Consider the following 20626-nt stretch of genomic DNA (forward strand, 5'->3'; position numbering starts at 1 on the left):
ATGATGTCACTGAATACAGAGATATCACATATTCTGTATCTCACATACTAACGGCTTATACTTGCCAAATAAGAAAAAAAATAAGGAGGGCCATTTATGATCAAATAGAAATTACCATGTCTAGTTTTAGGTCCAAAATGCTGCAGGTTTTATAGTAAAAAGAAGACTGCTACAAGGATAAATATCTAGGGTTGTCTCAAAGAAAGAAAACAAACGTGAAATCCAATAGCTACACAAATCATTAAGGAAACAAGTCAGAAAACACACAAGGATGATGAACTCCCTGCCCTCATCTGCAAAGATGACCATGGCTAATAAAGGGATTTGGACCAACATAAAGCAGAGTGAAACTCTACTACCCCTGGAGGAATCAAAACTCACTGAATCCAGGTACACCTTTGATTTAGACACTCTTACAGGAAGATCCTCTTAGTCTGCAAGAACAAGTGCCTACAATGTGTCTTCATAATTGTCTTGAAGAAGTTGACTGTTCTCTGTGGTGAACCGGGGTGCACGTTTGATGCATTTATGTTACTTGACACTAGGGATATTGAGAAGGGTATAAAAGATGTGTTCCACATCAATTACAGCAAAAACATCATACTGAAACAGAGTATTCAAAAAGTGACTTTGTTATAGAGAGTTCTCGGTACTACATGTCTATTACAATTTATATAAAGTTCAATTTGACTAGCATCAAGGGATTTTTTTCCTGGGGAAGAGAGAAAAAGACACTATCCAACTTCAATTTACCAAAGGCTGAAAATGACAAAAATAAATAGAGAAATTTAATCTAATAAATCTAATGAAGTTGAAAAAAGAATATCATAGAACACATACGATGATAACTACCAACCACTTTTCAGGACCTATGACAGGTTATGAATTTCCTGGTATTTTTTTAAAAGGTCATGAAATAAATCAAGATTAAAAGGGAAAAACTATAGAAAGTCAAAAGAAAAATGTTCTTTTAAATTTAATTGTTGTATCTATTAAGTTAAATCCATAAAAGTCACTCTAATAAATGGCAGCTTCTAAAATCACTTGGTTGAAGAGTTTTAAATAAATATTTAAAGCAGTCTCAAATAAAAGGAATGAGTCACACAGACCATAGCTGCTGCTCTTACTTTTCAAGTCACACATCATTGACTCTCCAAGCTGGAAAGAATATCAGTGGTCAAATTCAGCCTCTCCAGGGCTATGACCACCCCATTTGATCTTCACTCAGTCTCTATTTTAACATCTCCAGTGATGACGAAATTGCTCTTCTCAAGACCATGCATGCCAACACTGGACATTCTGTAAGGGATGGCTTTCCTTATGCTGACTTGAATCATACAAACTGCTATCACATCTAGCTCCTTCATCCTGAACACATTCAGTCTTCTGCTTGAATATAAATCTGAGGTTTCAATTGTGTTCCTACAGTCAATGGAAAGCTACTGGAAAATTTGGAGAGTGGCATTAAAAATCCTCCTGGAAAAGGCCAGGCATGGTGGCTCATGCCTGTAATCCCAGCACTTTGGGAGGCTGAGGTGGGCGGATCACCTTAGGTCAGGAGTTCGAGACCAGCCTGGCCAACATGGTGAAACCTCGTCTCTACTAAAAACACAAAAATTAGCTGGGCGTGGTGGTGGGCGCCTGAAATCCTAGCTACTTGGAAGGCTGAGGCAGGAGAATCGCTTGAACCCAGGAGGCGGAGGTTGCAGTGAGCAAGATCGCGCCATTGCACTCCAGCCTGGCAACAAGAGCAAAAACTCTGTCTCAAAGAAAAAGAAAAAAATAATCCTCCTGGAAAGGAGGGGATGAGTATTTAAAAACATATTTTTGGAGGTATATTTTAATAGGATGTAGAGACTAATTAAATATAAGGAGGAGGAAGAGTGGCGTAGCTTGGCTAACTTGCACTTCCAAATTTCTGGCTTAAGAAACTGGGTAAAGAGCTGTGCTAGATGGTATTATCTACCAGGAATCCAATAATACATAAGGGAGCAGGTTGGGTTTGGAGAAAAGATGAGTTCAGTTTGAAACTATTCCCATATCTATATAAAGATGTTTAAAAGACAATATGAAATTGGCACCTGAAATTCACAAGAGAGATCTGAGCTAGAAATTTGATTTATCAACATGCAGGGAAATGCTGGATGTTTCATAGACTACTCAGGGTGGATGTTAACACAGACTACATATGAAGCCTGGGGAGAAAGCATCATTTAATTAGGAAGAGTTATAGGTGGAAGAAGAAGATCATATGAAGGTGTCTCAAAGGCATCCCAAAAGGCAGAAGGTAATCTAAGAAAAAGTATGCAACGGATACTCGGGGATGAATGGTGTTCTGATTGGATAAAATACTATAGAGTTGTTTAAATTATGCTTTTGAAGTATTTTAAATAATTAGTGAGATTTTTATTAATGTTCAATGTAAGACACAATGTACTAAATTAAAACATTAATAATGTTTCTGGGTTTTAGGATTATGGCTCCCCAAAAAGTGTATGGAAATCCATAAAAACTTACCATATTTAATGCTAAAAGGAAAGCCACAATAATTCCAAAAGAATCTACACAATGTATACTGTTCTATGATTATATTTCAATTATTTGCTGTAAAAAAAAGCACTACCTTTAAAATCTCATATAACTGTAAACTATAGATTTTACTAAATAAACTTTACATTTAAATAACATTCATAAAGGAAATCATACCATATTTACACCTGATAGATACTGAAAACATTTCTTTACCTTAATAATCAACTAGAAATAAAACTAAAGTAAGATTCCATTCCCATTAGTAATAAAATATATGAAGCATCAGGAAATAGTTCAGCAAAGGAAACACAAACTCTTTATAGAGAAAAGTCTAAACTCTATTAAAATGAATAAAAGATGATCTGAATAAATGAAGAGATCTTTCACATTCTCAGATAAAATGATATTATAAAAGTGGAAGCAGTCCTCAATTTAATCTATGAATTGACTAAAATCTCAATCAAACAACTTCAGGATTTTTTAAGAAACTCAACAACCTATTCTAAATTTATATGGAGGCCGGGTGCAGTGGCTCACACCTGTAACTCCAGCACTCTGGGAGGCCAAGGTGAGTGGATCACTTGAGGCCAGGAGTTCAAGACCAGCCTGGCCAACATGGTGAAACCCAATCTCTACCAAAGATACAAAAATTAGCCGGGCATGGTGGTGGGCGCCTGTAATCCCAGCTACTCAGGAGGCTGAGGTAGGAGGATCACTTGAACCCAGGAGGTTGAGGCTGTAGTCAGCCAAGATCACGCCACTGCACTCCAGCCTGGGTGACAGAGCGAGACTCTATCTCAAAAAATAAATAAATAAATAAATATTTATATGAAAACTCTAGAGTCCATATTGAGGAACTAAGTCAGCTTCAAAAAAGGAGATACTTCTTTTGGAGATCATCAGACATTTTGCAAAGTCACATTTATGAGAACCATATGGTACTTGCTGAAGACACAAAAATACACATAAAAGGAATGAATATAAATCTCAGAAACAGACTTATCTATGTATGGGAATGACCTAAAGGTAGTATCAAAAATCAATGAGTAAAAGACTATTTAGTAGATGGTGCTGGGAAAACTGGCTTGTCAAATGGAGAAAAATAAAACTTGAGCCCTTTATTACACCATACACTCAAGAGGACTCTACATCAAAGACTTAAACGTAAAGGGTGAGATGATAAAGTTAATAGAATACTACAGAGGGCAGAAAAGTTAATAGAATACTACAGAGGGCAGAATTTTTGTAACCTAGGAGTAAGAGAATTTCTTAAATGAGACAAAAATAACACAAACTATAGGTTAAAAATAGATTTGCCCAGGCATGGTGGCTCACACCCATAATCCCAGCACTTTGGGAGGCCAAGGCAGGCAGCTCATGAGTTCCAGACCAGCCTGGGCAACATGGCGAAACCCCATCTTTACTTAAAACACAAAAAATTAGCCGAGCTTGGTGGCGCATGCCTGTGGTCCCAGCTACTTGGGAGTCTGAGTTGGGACGGTCACCTCAGCCTAGAAAGTCAAGGCTGCAGTGAGCTATGATCGTGCCACTGTACTCCAGCCTGGGCGACGAATGAGACTGTCTCAAGAAAAAAAAAAAAGATTTGACTATATCAAAATTAAGTATTTTTATGTTCAACCAAGGACACTACAAATTTAAAAGAAGGATAAATATTAGGGGAAGATCTGTTATATCTAAAACTGACTCTATATATCAAGATCCCATGATTACATAGAACTGAATCCACTCCAAATCATTTAAATAGGAAGAGATTTACTATAGAGTACTACTTGGTTTACAGAATCGTGGCGAGCCTAAATAAAAAGGTTCTAGCATCTTTTTAGAAGCCACTCACAAAGTCACCATACAGGACCAGGCCACCAAAGAGGCGGCTGCCTCATCTCCGATCTAAAGTCGTTGGCTGTAAAAGTACACTTCCACTGCTAGGAGCAGGACTCTTCATCACCGGATGCTCCCTCTGCTGCCAGCTCCACAACTGTTGTGCCTACTTCTAGCCACACCAGCCGCGTGGGCGAACCAAGCCCCACTTCTGGGTAACAGTAAGGCTAGCACCTGAACACTAGATCCCTGCTAACCTTGCCCTGGAAGAATTAGAGAGTTTTTCAGCTGTGCTTGCAAGTAGAAACAACAGAAGTCAATCTTAGGACTTACTAAGGCCTTCCAAACCTGGCACAAATCCATCAAACCTAAATCACATCTGAAACACAACTCGTGAGGGAGTCTGAAAAATGTCATTTTTAGATTTCTGGTCTCTAAGCTAAGAAAAAGCCAGAAAGAGGCTTAGTGACAATCCATCATATCTCCAACATTGGTAATAAATAGAATAATAGCTAGAATATACAGGAAGCCCTGTGAATAAACAAGGAGAATCAGGAAACTCGACAGAAAAATGTAAAGGGATATGAACAGGCAATTTGCAGAAGGGTAAACCTAAATGGCTAAAAATATACAACGGTTTTTCTCAAAAGCATTAGTCGGCAGATAAATACAAAGTAAAACAATGAGATACTACGTCCCCTCATTGGATTAGTGGAAATTGGATAATGCCAATTTACCACGCTAAAGAAGCATAAACTAGGAAAGCATTCTGGAAACTAATCTGACAGTACCTACTCAAATAAAACCTTTTATTTAATGACCTGACAATTCCACTTCCAAACGTATATCCCAGAGAAGTTCCCCCATAGCTCTCTGTATGGAAATATTCATCAGACTGTTTTCTCTGGTGGCCAAGAAGTACAGGAATCTAGATGTTTATCACCATGCTCATGTTTAAATAAAATCTAGGGAATGTGCCCAGAGCCATCACATTGAACAGCTCTAGGGGAACATTACTCACACACAATAAAAGGTGAATGGTGACCCTGGTGTTGAACAACCCAGCAGGACTTTCATTCTTAGGAATACCATATAACAGTGGGAAGCAAAAAACAAGGTGGAAATTCACCCAGAAAAGTTCGTAGATTTTTTTCCAAAGGTGGTTGAGTTTTGTTTTGTTCTTTTTAAGAAACAGAATGAGGTCTGCAACTCAGAGTATTTGTATAAACCAAACATAAACAGAAATACTATATACTTTAGAAAAATGCAGACTAATTCAAAGAGAGCAATAGATAAAAGCAGTTCTGTATGTCTACTAGAGGCTTCAGAATGGGAAGTGAAAATGCAGGGAGTATAATAAGGACAAAACGAGTTTTGCCTGGACTGATGATGCGAGTGTGTCACAGACTGAATGGATTCTCATGAATACAACCACATGTATTCTTTTTTTCTCTGAGGACCAGGAAGAAAAAGTGTTAATAATACCTAAAACTACCAGAGAGAACATGAGCTATCCAGAAAATGACTGAAGCACTTAGGACGAGGTGAGGAATAGTAGATCCTGAACAATGAGGTGACAAAACTACAGAGATTAAATATTAATACACATTAAAATATATATAATGTCTATTATATATAATATATAGCTTATATATGCTATATAACATAATGTCAGCTGGGCACGGTGGCTCACGCCTGTAATCCCAGCTCTTTGGGAGGCCAAGGCGGGTGGATCACGAGGTCAGGAGATCGAGACCATCCTGGCTAACACAGTGAAACCTTGTCTCTACTAAAAATACAAAAAAAATTTGCCGGGTGTGGTGGCAGACGCCTGTAGTCCCAGCTACTCGGGAGGCTGAGGCAGGAGAATGGCGTGAACCTGGGAGGCAGAGCTTGCAGTGAATCGAGATCACGCCACTGCACTCCAGCCTGGGGATAGAGCAAGACTCTGTCTCAAAAAAAAAAATAATGTCTATATTAATATATTTAATACATACATAGTAAAGAATTTAAACTGTAGCCTCAGGGTGATAGGGGACCGATGACATGTTTCTATACTGGAACCCGTTCAAGTTTGTATGTTAAGTCATTTACTCTCTTGCTTCATGCAGAATGGAGTGGAGAAACGCAGGTTGTGGACAAAAGAATGTTGAGAAGGCTGTTGATAGGGATTTAAACTAGGAAGGGTAGAGATAATGGAAACAGAAATTAGAAGACATTTTAAAGAGATACTTAGGAAAAGAAAAGAGAAAATGGAAAGATTAATTGGGTGTGAAGTATGAGAAGGATGGAGGAATCCAAGAATATGGCAAAGCTAGACGGCAATGCCTTGATTGGGAAACCCAGAAGGAGGGTGTTAAGAGGGTGGGTAAAATAGTAAGTATAGTTTTAGACACGGTGAATATCCTAGGCCTGTGATGTCTAAGTGAGATACGTCTGAGGTCCAGAGAAACACAGAAACTGCAGACACAACTCTAGCAGTCTATTGGTAACTGACAAAGACAAGAGGACACACACAAAAGGAAATCAGGGGCTCAACCTTAAGGGCTTAGCCTCAAGCTAAAGCTAAAGCCACATGCCTAGCTTTTATTATCCAAAAGCAGACGATATGAAAATGATCTGTGAATTTAGAGTCAAATGAGTCTCCTTAGAGAAATAATCCAAGTTAAAGATTAAAGGCATTGGCCAGGAGCAGTGGCTCATGCCTGAAATCCCAGCACTTTGGGAGGCCGAGACAGGCGGGTCACCTGAGATCAGGAGTTCGAGATCAACCTGGCCAACATGGTGAAACCCCGTCTCTACAAAAAAATGCAAAAATCGGCCGGGTGTGGTGGCATGTGCCTATAGTCCCAGCTACTCGGGAGGCTGAGGTGAGAGAATCTCTTGAACCTGGGAGGCAGAGGTTGCAGTAAGCCAAGATGGCGCCACTGTATTCCAGCCTGGGTGACAGAGTGAGACCCTGTCTCAAAAAAAAAAAAAAAAAAAAAAATTAAAGGATCACCTTTTTACTGATATCACGTTGTCAGCCCAGTCAAACGTCTCTCCACTTTCTCCACTTAAATCACTGCAGTTCTTATACAACCCTCTCTGCCTATCCCCAAAATATTGAATCCAACAGAGTCAACATACTTCTGGATTTTTCTAAAAATTGAACAGAGACAGATCAAACCCTATATCCTGAAAGAAACTGCAAGGATACCATCCACACATTTTATATCCCCAAAGCCATTTAACCAAAATAGCACCAAAAGGACAGAAGATATAATTGGCTTATAGAAGAACATTTTGGTTAGCTGCAAAATGTAGCACTTCCCACAGAGAGCTCACATAACTTACCCTCTCCAAACAGGCAAGTATTGGTCTATAAGAAAAAGAAGCCAATTATCTACAAGTATATAGGTTAAAAAATGAGTTGCAGAGATTATCCCTATTGTTACCTCATTTCTTTTATTATACTTTTAAAAGATAAAGCTTGTATCTCAATAATGAAGAGCGTCCTTACAAAACTCTCCACAGAGTATTCAAATGCATTTATTTGGGATCCTGAAATAGTTCTATTCTAGTCCTTAATGGGCTCAAACAAGTTGTACTTGTTTAAGGCCAATGGAACTTTTTTCTTTTTAAAGTAAAAAACCTAGGAACTCTCAACACCTTTTAACCTTCTAGTTTCTAAGAAATTTTTAATATCAATGCACACTTCTAAATGGAATACCACAGACTCACAAAAAGTATTTCAGTAAGCATATTCAATAGTAGGAAAAACTGAAAATGAAACAAAAACCAATATATTAAAGTATATTGAAGTAAGAGAATTAATAGTACTGCTTTTATTGAGCAGTTTAAACTATAATGAAAAATGCAAAGCCTACAATCCATCCAAGAACAAGAGATGACTTACGTTGCAGATAATGAAGCTAAAAGTAATTACTCAGTATATTTTGTGCCAATATTAGAAAGCCTTCATATATTCTAAATCTTCAAGCCATACATTATATAACATAGCTTTCCATTTCATACATTTTCATTACACAGGATCAACCATCATACATAATCACTATATCAGTGTTCAAAAACACAAGGTCCTATCGAGACCAGCCTGGGTAACATAGTGAGACCCTGTCTCTTCAAAAAAAAAAAAAAAATGTAGCCAGGCATAGTGGCTCATGCCTGTGGTCCCAGCTATTCTGGAAGCTGAGGTGCTGAGGTGGGAGGATTGCTTGGGACCAGGAGTTTGAGGCTGCAGTGAGCCATGAGCACACCACTGCGCTCCCACTTGGGTGGCAGAGCACGACCCTGTCTCAAACACACACACACACAACACAGACACACAGGCACACACACACATACACACACACACACACACACACGGTCCTATTGTCAGATAATGACAGTCTAACCAATGCAAATCTCCTTCAGCATGAATCAAAAATTGATCAAAACTATCAAAGTCAAAACATCACCACTCTCACCATCAATTACTCCATGGTATAAACGGGTCTTCCAGCATAGGAATTTTCTTCAGCTCTACCAATAAAGGAAAGCTCTAAATACACAGAGCATCCCTATTAGGCAGAAAAGGTACCTGCTGGAATCATCATTTCTATAGAACCACAGTGCTGAAATTGACTTGAAGGAAGACGCTTCCCAGCAAGATTGCATTCACTCTTCCAACCTGGGGAGCCAGGGTATTAACAAGAGGCAAGAAATGATTGACTTGTGCCCTAATAGGAAGCTGGTGGTAAAACGGAAAAGGGAAATAGATTGTTCTCAGCCTGCCTCTTCCCATAGTGCTGACACTAGCTTACTGAAACACATTCTTTCCCCTCCTGCGTACCTAAAACAACCATTTAAATGACACAGAATTTCTTCCCGTATGTGTCCGCTCTATCACCAGGTACTACAACAAAGAACCCTTCTGATTGAAGTACAAAAAAAGACTCAACTGAGTAGTGCCTAAGCCTTTTTAAGCATAATTTTGAAACATAATATAGGCTTGATTTTCTCAAGAAAGTATTCCATTCCTCCTGAAAATAATAGGACTATTTTCAGTCCATTGCAGCTCTAGGGTAACAGATAATAAAGCTTCCAGTGGGTTCCTGGTAGGTTGGAGCCTGACTGGATCACAGAATAGAGGCAGTAATTTTCCTATCCAATCAACACTTCCAAGTACATCTTTACAAAGGAAGAAGACATAAATTCTTCCCTCCTTCTCACCCATAGTGGAGCAGTAGGTATCAAAAGGATAATAAGTCTCTAGTGTGGTTAGCATCTTATTATAGCATCCAGAAATAATTGTTACTCATTCCTAGAATTTTGATGTTATGACTACCTTGCTTTATTACCATTCCGAACTGACTGAGGTCATATTTTCCATATATTTATATTTTAAGATAAAAAAGCCTTAGAAAGTTTCTACTGTCACTAAAATGATATCTAATAACTATCAAGTCACAGGCAGTACATTTTTGTTTCTTCCTAATGGTCCCTTAATGCTAACTTTTATTAGCATCAGGTTAGTACTTAGAATACAAAACAGGAATGAACAGAGGAATACAATTTTCTCTATTCCCTTTACCTCTTCTTTCATTACAATAACATTTATATTTGGAAGGTCAGTTGCTGTAATGTCATTACTATTTTAACATTAACCTGCAGAAACAAGAATAGCTATTCTTCTATCAACATAAGTTCTATAAAGTATCATTGATTCAATCACACCTCATTGAAAATAATTAATTTTGACTGCCCAGAGAGGTTAGCAATTTTCCAGCTTCAATTCAACTAGTTTTAATTGCCAGTAGGAAGCCTGGATACTCAACTTGTCTATATCACTGCCAAAAATGGTGAATGAGCAAGTATTCATCAAGACCTCAGTAGAGTCTGTGCTTTTCACATATTGACAGGCACAGAGCAAGGCACAGAAGAGATATCTGTGGACAGATTAGTAGGAGAGGAGATGATGGATGGATGGAATCAGGTGAACAGGCAAGGAGGAAGGAAAGGCAGAGGGTGGCAAGAAAGAAGACCAAAGAATCCCTAAATCCAAGAAGCATATATAATATGATCTAGACAGTAAAGTACAGAGAAAGTGAGATGACAGCCAGTAAGGTCTGGCTGGAAAAGATACAAAGAGGAAATGGAATTCAATCAGCACTTTTCAAATGCTAAAGCAAAAGAGACGAATCATGTATTCCAAGAGAGTAAAGCTGCAAGACAAAGGCACAAAGTCGGGAAAATGAAATGCATGTTCATAAAACAGTAAGCAGATTAGTTTGTGTAAAGTAGAGCATTTATGAAGGAGACCGTGGGAAGGTAAAGCTGCAAAGTCAGGGGGTTGCAGCCAGATGCTGTGCAGAGCAGAAACACTGAGGGTGTCAGCTACCGCCTCCTCTTCCCACCCCTTCTTCGGAAAGCAGCACCCTCCCCCAAATCTTACAGCCACACCCCATCATATGCTTTCCTTATCCAACCCCCCGCCACAGAATATCTGATAAGTGACAAAACGCTTACAGTTCCAGAATAAAAAAGAAAAAATAATACATAAACAATTTGCAAAAAAAAAAAAAAAACTTGGGCTCAACTAGTATCTGGTCAGTTCATATCCTGCTAAGTTTTTGTATACAATTTCAGAGTTGTTTTAACAAATTTGGCTCTGATCACTTTGAACAATGACTTTTTTTTTAAGATAATAAATCCAGTCAGGAGAGCAAATAGCCCCAGTTAAGTGCCTCTCATGTACCAGGAAGAATTGTAGGGGCTTTATGTATGCTATTTCATTTCATCTTAATAGTATTAATTTGAAATTATTCTTCTACCTTCATAGATATGAGGAAAAATTACTGGAGACTCACTTAGCTAAACAGCAAAACTAGGATTGCAAATATACCTAGAATAAACGTAGTTAGAGTAACTACTGCTACCTTCATCCAACTGTATATTTTCTGTATCTTTTCAGAAGAATCAGAAGGAAAAGCACTAAAAGTACCTGTTCCATTTCAAATACGCATGGCTTATATCCAAACGCCTAAAGCACTTAAAACTAGGCCCATCCTCAACTCATAAAGCAGTCATTAAAACCCATCACTGAAGCTACTGGTGCACTTGACTTCCATCCAAACCACAGGCCTAAAGAAACCATGAGAAAGGATGTTTCAGACCCATCTAAAATGATTGAAGATCAGTGTTCCGGTCCCCGCTTACATCGCCAAATTCTTCTCTGATATATGGAACCCAGTAAGGCAGTATTTAGGGGAGAGCATAGCATTCATATAAACCCCTTTCCTTTTATAATAAGACATTTTATACATATCAGGCAGATTCTGACCTTCATTCGTTAGACATTAACTGGACATCTATACTCTGTCAGGGGCTCTGCTGGAAATCAAACTACTCCTGGCCTTAAAAAAATCCAATGTAGCAATTTACCAAGCCGTATAAGAAAATGCATACTCCTAGAGTGGGTCCTTCCCTCTACTGATATAAAAATCAAGATAGGCCTCCTAGCACTTGGGGAGGCCAAGGCGGGTGGAACACCTGAGGTCAGGAGTTCAAGACCAGCCTGGCCTACATGGTGAAACCCTGTCTCTACTAAAAGTACAAAAATTAGCTGGGTGTGGTCATGGGCGCCTATAATCCCAGCTACTCAGGAAGCTGAGGCAGGAGAATTGCTTGAACCCAGTGGGCGGAGGTTGCAGTGGGCCAAGATCACGCCACTTCATTCCAGCCTTGGCGACAAGAGTGAAATCTGTCTCAAAAAAAAAAAAAAAAAATTTTAAGATAACCTTTAGAAAGGCCAAAATCAGAGTTGCACAATCCAAGTTCTAGAGCCTATGCACTTTAGTAATTAGCTAGTCCTCCAAAAGCTCACTGATCTACTTGGTTTCATCTTATACATATTAACAGATTTGGTTTTCTAAGGACATATCCTGGATGGGCCACTTACTAGCTTAATGCCCTCAGACAAGAAGTTACTTTACTGTCTGAGCCTGGGTTTTTTCATTCGAAAAATGAGGATAAACAGCTACACCTCAAGACTGTTGTTAAGGATTACAGATAGTTATGTAATGCACCAACAGAGTCTGGCACTTAGAAGTACAATAAGTGTAACCAATATCATAATTACAGGAATTGTAAGCCAATTGCAAATTGATCAGAAAAATCAAATTACAAAAAAACTGAGGGACAGGAGCAAAGAAACTAAAGGCAGTTATAGCCGGGCGCGGTGGCTCATGCCTGTAATCCCAGCACTTTGGGCGGCTGAGGCGGGCGGATCATGAGGTCAGGAGATCAAGACCATCCTGGCTAACACGGTGAAACCCCGTCTCTACTAAAAATACAAAAAATTAGCCGGGCGTGGTGGTGGGCGCCTGTAGTCCCAGCTACTCGGGAGGCTGAGGCAGGAGAATGGCGTGAACTCAGGAGGCGGAGCTTGCAGTGAGCAGAAGTCGTGCCACTGCACTCCAGCCTGGGCGACAGAGCGAGACTCTGTCTCAAAAAAAAAAAAAAAAAAAGGCAGCTATAACAATAAATAGCTGGCAGCAAGAAATCAATCAAGAAACTACACAGACACAAAAACTCAGAAACTACAGACTGAAGCCAACAGCCCACACACTTCAATAGCTGTTGAGGACATCACTAATGTTTTTATAAGATGTAACAATGATGTGCCTGAAGATGACATTAAGCCCTTTAAACAGATTAAACTTTTATTCCATGTGTTTTAAAAAAAAGATAAGCACATAATTGACTTGGGAAAGATTCCTATCAAAAGCGATTTAGCATCACAAATTTAACACGTTAGATATCTAAACTTTAATTAACTGCAAAACTCCAGTACCAAGCTTCTGTTATACTTAATATGTAAAGGAACCTCCCGAATTTCAGACGCCATTTTTTCTACTAAACACTGAAAAAGACGTATTTCAAACACGTTAATTATGAAATACTTAAATGCAATGGCCTAAGGCATCATCAGTTTCTTAATAGCTAAAACAAGATAAAGTTTGGTCTCCCTCATTGCTAAATGTTTTTGGATCTACCAAAGAGACACAGACATGTGCCATAGAAATCCCTTTTCACTTGTATTTTCTCCCTACATTTGGAAGGCGGTAAAAAGCGAAAAACATCTGTTTCTTCCTGTAATGCTGACAACCCTCATTCTATGGTTTAAAAATAAAAGATGCTTATGGAAGCTTATAGATATAATGATCACCTGCTTCAAAGGCAGCTGGCAATTAATTGATCCAAATACATGCAAAATTAAGGCCAAAAAGAAATTTCCCTAAGGACAATGCCAGTGTTCCCCAAGCCTCTGGTAATTTCCAAGACACCCATAAAAAAATAGCAGAGGAGAGTAAAGAAGCAAACGTAGTGGCAGATGACATGAAGAGTTGACAGCTGAGACACAAGGGCCTGTGTCAATCTGGATTCATTTGACCACCATAAGAACAGTTTCCATGAGAGCTGCTTAGAGAAAATCTGGTTCACTCTGGCCAACAATCACCCTTCATCCAGCTCAAGGAAGGCCAGATGTTCAACCATTAAAGGAGGACACCTTATTAAAAACAGGAACTGGAAAATCTAATTAAAGAAAGGCCCTAAATCTGATCACATTTTTTATAAACAGTTTTTACTCTCTATATGGCCTTAAAACATTGTATATCCAAACAGAAATAATAATGACAGTAGACTTGATTCATTGACTCAGTTTCTATTTCTGGATCTGCCTCTGAATGAATCACAGTGTGACCTTGAGAAAGTTATTTCACCTCTTTCTCTATCTACATTTCCCCACCAGTTACAAAGTTAGGTAAAACCTACTGATCCTCTTTTCCTGAACAATGCTGAGTGAATGACATAAACATATGGAAGCTGCTACACAAAAATATATTTGCTGATTACCAACCAGCTGTATCCAACCATCAAATACAAAATAGGTGATGTCCTTATAAAAATGACTAGCTCTGCAATTTTACTTTGCACAATTTAAAAAACAAATCACCTGGAGAGGTCAACAAAACCCAGGTGGTTCCTATACAGGACTCTTTTAAGAGTCCCAAATTTCAAATTTGGGAATACTTAGCAAATTAAACTAAAATGCAAGTTCCAAGAAGACACTTGTTTTTTTAAAGGAAAACAAACATTCAACCTATTTAGGGTCTTGTGATCTTCCAGGACTCTGTTCAATCCTCCTCTCTCAAGTCCTCTTCCCTCACCCCTTGCCACCAAGCAGATAAGCCACTGCATCCGTGATGTTCCCAGCAGTGATTTGCATGTCTATATCTATACAGATATTTCTGTGCACTGCACTTATTTCATGTCTCCTCCTCACTAGTCAGCGAGCCTTAGAAAGGCAAAATCATGATTTAATGGTCTATGTATCACCTACATCTAGAATACTGCCTAGCACAATGTGGCTGCTCAATGTGTGTGTGTGTGTGTGTATGCACATATATGCTTACAAATGTATATACATATATATATTTGCTAAATGAATGAAATAAATAAATTTCCAAAGTCTTATGCTAGTAGGAATAGCTATCATTAATATTAATGATTGATAATCATTATGGTGAATTATTTTCACTTTAAAAAAACTATATACGTGAATGTCACTTAGATAAAGAGAAAATATGTGATTCCTTACCAACATTAAATTCACAAAAATTAATGCAAAAACTTTCCAATCTTCTTCTATCAAAAGTGATCTTTCTTTTTTATTTGTTTTGCATTTTGTTTTTGTTTTTTTACAATTTATCTAGTGGGTATAAAACTACAAACATTCTTTTTAACAATCTACACAATAAAGAGAAGGTGGAAAAGAAGAAAAATAAGAGTATGTGAAATGAACGGAAGAAGCCACTTTTAAGGGTAAGACCCTATAAGGGCAAAATAAAAGGTGGCCCACAGATGAAAATTAAAATGTGGTCAATAAAAGTAGCTACCCCAATATTACCAGCATTTAGTCAACTAAGAAGTCGCTGTCTGTGCCGAGAAATTTCATCTAAGCAATGTTTTACAGATAATGTATTTATTAAAATAACAGAAGATTTTAAAATTTTCAGATTGCATTTGAAATGTTTAATCCTTCAAATATTTATCATAAACCTATCAGTAGTCATGTAACTTTTCATATTTTTCGATTCATTAAATTCTAACACTCTATTTCATTTAATAATTAAGAATAGAGGTTAGGTAAACATGTTGGGCTCTTAAGGTAAGGCCTTGGCCCCTGTAAGCCTGTAAGCTAGGATAAACTCATTGGACTGCTTGACACTGACCACAGCAAATAGACTCTGGCTGTGCTTTATGCTGCCTTGGGTATGAGTCTATAACATATGCCAGGGAGGGGAGGTACCAGTTGGACTAGATGTGCTTTTGACCTTCCCACCTTCACTGTCTCCAAACTACAGGCTGTTCTGGGCTGGACCATGAAACCGAATGAAAATTATCCCTACTATTCTATTTATTTATTAATTTTCTAATAGCATGTATCGAATTTTCTTGCAGCAGCAAACAGGAGCGAGTGACCGCTTAACTTCACTAAGCAGCGGAACCCAGATTGCTGCAAGATAGAAACTACATATCACATACATACCAAACGTGGACAAATACACACAGCTATGAGAGCGGTCAGAGACTGCCTTTGGATCGTACCGGAATAAATGATTTGTGCCTCCAAAACCGACTCTTGCGAAAGAACCATGAACAATTTTTTTTCTTTTTAATGCTGTGGTGATGAAAAATGAAAGAGAAGAATGACGGTTTAGCTAACAAGACGAAAAAGGAGTTTATCTCCCTGGCGTGACCCTAAACATTGTGAATAGCAGGTATTTTGATGAAATGGGCAGAGCAACTTAGGACAGACACAACTAAGTTGTTCCCCTTAAGATCTTGTAAGAACACAGAAAACCAACAAGTATGTCCAAGTCATTTCACCGTGGGGGGTGAGCTCGCTGGGCGGAAAAGGATTCCCTACGGAGAAGAGATGTGCCACTACCAGGTCACCGCCTTCCAGAGCTCAGGGAGGGCGGGTGGCAGGGGAAGGCCCTGACTGACAGGCGACTTGAGACCCGGAGGCCAGCAGCAGGGCGCGCTCACCTGTGAACACGTTCTGGAAGCCATCCGCAGCCGCGGGCGCCCCAGACGCCTTGGCGGCCAGTGCTGGGGACACCCCACCGCCGCTGTCACTGGCCACCCCGCGCTCCAGCAGGTGCGCGGAGCCTCCCGCCCGGGGCGTGCGGGCGCCTAGCTCCTCCGTCCAGTCAGCCGAGCGGCTCAGGCCGGCCGCAAGGCCGCCGTCGGCCCGGTGCTTCTTGGCCGGGGCGGCTACGGAGGCCAGGGCAGTTCTGGACCCTCGGCTCAGGGAGGGTTCCGGCCGCCTCTTGATCCTGGGGCTCTGATTAGGGGATTGAGACGGGGAGTGATTGGGCGAGCTGAGCTGCCGGGTGGTGGTCTTGATGTAGCAGGGGGTGATGAGCGGGTAGGGCTTGAAACAGCGCTGGCTAGGCGCGGGGCTGCCGGGCAGGGAAGCGGCCGCGGGGGCGTCAGGTCCTTGCGCCTCCTCCTCCGGCTCTTCCCCCAGCCTCTGCGGGGCGTCCTCTCCCACCTCCGGGGCCCACTCCTCCCCCGGAGAGCCCCGGGGCGCATCCTCAAAAGCATCCTCCTCACCCTCCTCATCCGTGTCCCCAGCCCCTCGCACGGGGGCTCCGGCCGCTTCCTCCCCCGGCCCGGCCTCGGGAAATGGAAAAGCCGTGGAGGAGGGCGAGTCTTTGGCCGCGGGTTGGGCTGCCGGGAGACTGGGCGCCTCGGAGACCGGGAGGCCGCCAGGGGACGGAGGTTGCTGGGGCTCCCGGGGCTCGGCGGCCAGGCTGTCGGGCAGGTCGGAGAGCGCGGACAGCGCCTGCTCGGTGTCCGGACTGCCCGGGGCCTCCCCAGCCCCGCCGCTCGGCCCCAGCAGGAACCGGTCCAGGCCCAGGAAGGCCCCGGGCTGAGGGGAGATGGCAGTGGGGGGCGCTGCAGGCTCCTCGGCGCCCTGGAGCTGCTGCTGCTGCTGCTGCTGCTGTTGCTGGAGCTGGAGCTGGAGCTGCTGCTGCTGCTGCTGCTGCAGGCGGATCGCCTGCTGGATGTCTAAAAGCAAATCCTCTTGCTCCGTAGCCGAATGGAAGCTATAGATGTCCGTGTCCGAGCCCGAGCTGGTCCTTTGTCCATCCTGCGCCCCTGCTGCAGTTTCCACATCCTCGGCGATCGGCCGGCCCCCGACCCTAGCCTCGGCAGGCCCAGGACCCCCTGGACGGGTCACCTCAAAAGGGTCCGCACACTCGGTATCCGACAGGCCGGCCTCGTCCGCCGAGAGGCTGAGGTCCGGAGTCTTGGTGAGCAGGGAGTGAGCGCTGTCCAGCTCCCCGGTCTGCAGGGCCTGGGAATCCAGTACATCCTCGCGGGAGCCGCCGGCGCCTTTCCCCTTGGACAGATTCTTCCTGATCCGCAGGTTGGAAAACACCGAGGCTCTGGAGTCCGACTTGCTCTTCTTCTTGCCCGACTCCCCGCCGCCGCCGCCCCCTCCCCCCTTGCCGTGCTTGCCTAGCGCCTTCTTGCCCCCGCTCCCCTTCTTTGTGGCTTCCACATCCCTGGGCCCCAGCGCATCCTCGGCGCCACCGCCGCCTTCGTGCAAAGCATCACCTGCGCTCCTCTTCAGCTTCCCATCCTGGTTCCCCATGGTGCAATCCCGCTGCTGCGCCGCCGCGCCGCGGGCACTCAGGCCATCCCGGCCCTCCTCGGCCCCAGGTCCGGGCCAAGGGAGTCTCCCGGGAGAGTCAGGCGGCGGCGGGGGGAGCCGCTGGGAGGGGAGGCCGACGCGCGCCCGGCTGGCCCCGCTCGCATCTGCCGCCGCTTTGCATAATGCGCGGCGGCTCCCGTGGCTGCCGTCGCTGCGGCTGCGGCTGCGGCTCGGGGCCGGCGGGGCGCGAACATGCTCAGTGCAGAGCGCGGCGCCCACCAATGGCTGCGCAGAACGCAGCTCGGGCCTGGCTCCCCGCCCGCCGCCGCCGCCCCCTCGGCCCCCGCGCGGCTCCTCGCTGAACCTGGGCGCGAAAAACGTTTCCTCTATCTCGGGGACTTTAATCTCCACCATGCGAATCGAATGCATTGTCCCCGACCGAAGAGATCGTCAGCTGGAAGATGCACTCCGATCTTCAAAGCTGCTGGACCTGCCAAGAGAAAAGTTAAATAAAAAAGAAGAAATTTTTACACGGGGAGAAACTGAAGCCCAATTCCAGTTTAGAGGTGCCATCGGGTCACGGCCACATACACAACCCCCTGTCTGCCTCTGCATGGCTGTTAATAAATATTTGTTGAATGAATGGATTGTTCTGTTTCTTGAATAATTGATCATCTAATTGAACACTGTTAATGTGCTTGAGCATATGGTTTAGGAGAGGTTACTACACATGGTGCTGCTTTTATGTTTCACGCACAGACCCTGCTTCTCCAGGAGAGGACATTAGCTGTCATTTATAAAATTGGTTTATGATTTTTTTGTTGTTGTTGACAGAAGGAGAGGTAGGAGACGTAGAAAATACTGAGATTAGAGTTGATTAAAATGCTAATCTCCAAATTCTATGTGTTTACCATATAAATTAAACAGCATTTGTATTCAAAAAGGGTGCATATACGATAACTCCCAGGAGGTCAAACTCATCAATATTAAACATGTCACTATTGTGGCTGCCTATAAAAAGGAAAAAGACAGAAAGGAAACACCCTTGGCACAAACACACAAAATCAGATGTTATGCTATAAACTACCACTTTCCCAAGCAAACCCTTCCAGGCAGACTTCGTCCTGTAAAAGTTTCTTAACATTCTGGCCACAATATGGGGATAAACATTTTTCCTCATTGAATATTTTGTCATTATTTTCATTATTTATTAAATTTAGTTACCTATTTTTGAAGAATAGTTTTTTTTAAAAAAATATGGATATCTAAAGCTTTAAGCAGTAAACTGAGATTAAAGTGGCATTAATAAGTTTTACAAGTATTTAAGTAAAAGTCATTGATAACCACTTTGAAAATATGGAATAGACATCCAACTTATTAATATTTTCAAAGTAACCCAGAGGAGGGAGAAAAGCTATATATCATACTGTGCAACTTAAATGCAGCAAGCAAATGTGTAGTCTTCCTTTGCATATTATGAACCAGCCTTTAAAATTCTTTTTTAAAAAAGGCTGGTCTTGTAAGTCTTTGGTTACTATCCTTTTTCAAACTATGTTTTTAAAAATAAATGTAATTTAAGGGCAGTTAGCCAGTTATCCTTAGGTGGCCCTTTCGAGTAAATGCTTTAGAGAAATCAACTTTAATAACTTTGCCAGGGTTATATCCCAGTCTCCAAGCAATTCCGGAGTACATGAAAAGCCTTTGTTTCACCTCTTTCACAAGACTGCTCTCTCCTTTTTTCTAGAATCTAGGCTCCTCAGAGGGCACAATTTGCCTGCAGCTATTAGAATTTTCTGCTTCTTTGAGTGCTGAGGTACTTTGAATCTTGATTTTTGCTCTTTCTTTAGCAGAACGTCTTTGATTCTGAACTACTGATTTCCTTATTGTTTTCTTCTGTGCTATATTCTAGAAGTTCAGAAGACAAAAGAAGGGAAAGAAGGAGGGAGGGAAAGAATTGATGATTTTTTTTCACAGTGACAGTTGTGCAGCAGGTCACAGCTGACAAATCTCTATTGCATGCAAAGGCTCATTTGAAATTCACAAGTGTGGGTATCAAATACACATAGGTGCTCTTAACTCAAGGATAATTAAAGCACGAGCTCAGGCTCAGAGAGGCTAAGAGATTTGTCCAAGGTCACACAGCAGCAGAAAGAATACTGGAACCTGCAAATTTAGACCACAATTTTTTTTTTATAACAAAAAACACTGCATAGTTTACTCTTGGGGGACCGGTAAGGATATCATAAAGGCAAACTACAAAGCTTTGCCAAAGGGTTCTTGTTATTTAATAGCTATTTAGTATTCCTAAAGATGCCTGAAACATGGCCTAGCCTTAATTCCATTTGATCAGGTAAGAATATCATATCTGTGGTTGCAAAACTAGATTTAACAGATAATTAGAGATATTACCTCACGCCTGGCCACATCCTGGTAGCAAGATACAGATGAGAAACAGCAAAAGTGACCAGCCTCTATATTCATGTATCTAGAGTAATTCTAGTGTAATTGTCAATAAAAGTCTTCAGTGTTAGCATTCCA

At 41.6% G+C, this 20626-nt stretch overlaps 1 protein-coding gene across 4 annotated transcripts in view; it reads right to left on the reverse strand.

Moving 5' to 3' along the window:
- Window positions 1-18329, reverse strand: part of FMN2 (formin 2) — a 394366-nt gene extending 376037 nt beyond the window's left edge. For 2 of the 4 annotated variants that reach the window (XM_055373745.2, XM_031015559.3), the window contains exon 1: window positions 16471-18189. In XM_055373745.2, the coding sequence (XP_055229720.2) occupies window positions 16471-18088 (1618 nt within the window). In that variant the 5' untranslated portion in view covers window positions 18089-18189. Of the gene's footprint in view, window positions 1-16470 lie in introns of all 4 variants that reach the window. The other 2 variants (XM_055373763.2, XM_055373751.2) reach the window with 2 other exon arrangements.
- Window positions 18330-20626: the final 2297 nt, after the last annotated feature.

This window comes from Gorilla gorilla, chromosome 1, assembly GCF_029281585.2.
Source record: "Gorilla gorilla gorilla isolate KB3781 chromosome 1, NHGRI_mGorGor1-v2.1_pri, whole genome shotgun sequence".
In the NCBI taxonomy this organism is placed as follows: Eukaryota; Metazoa; Chordata; class Mammalia; order Primates; family Hominidae; genus Gorilla; species Gorilla gorilla.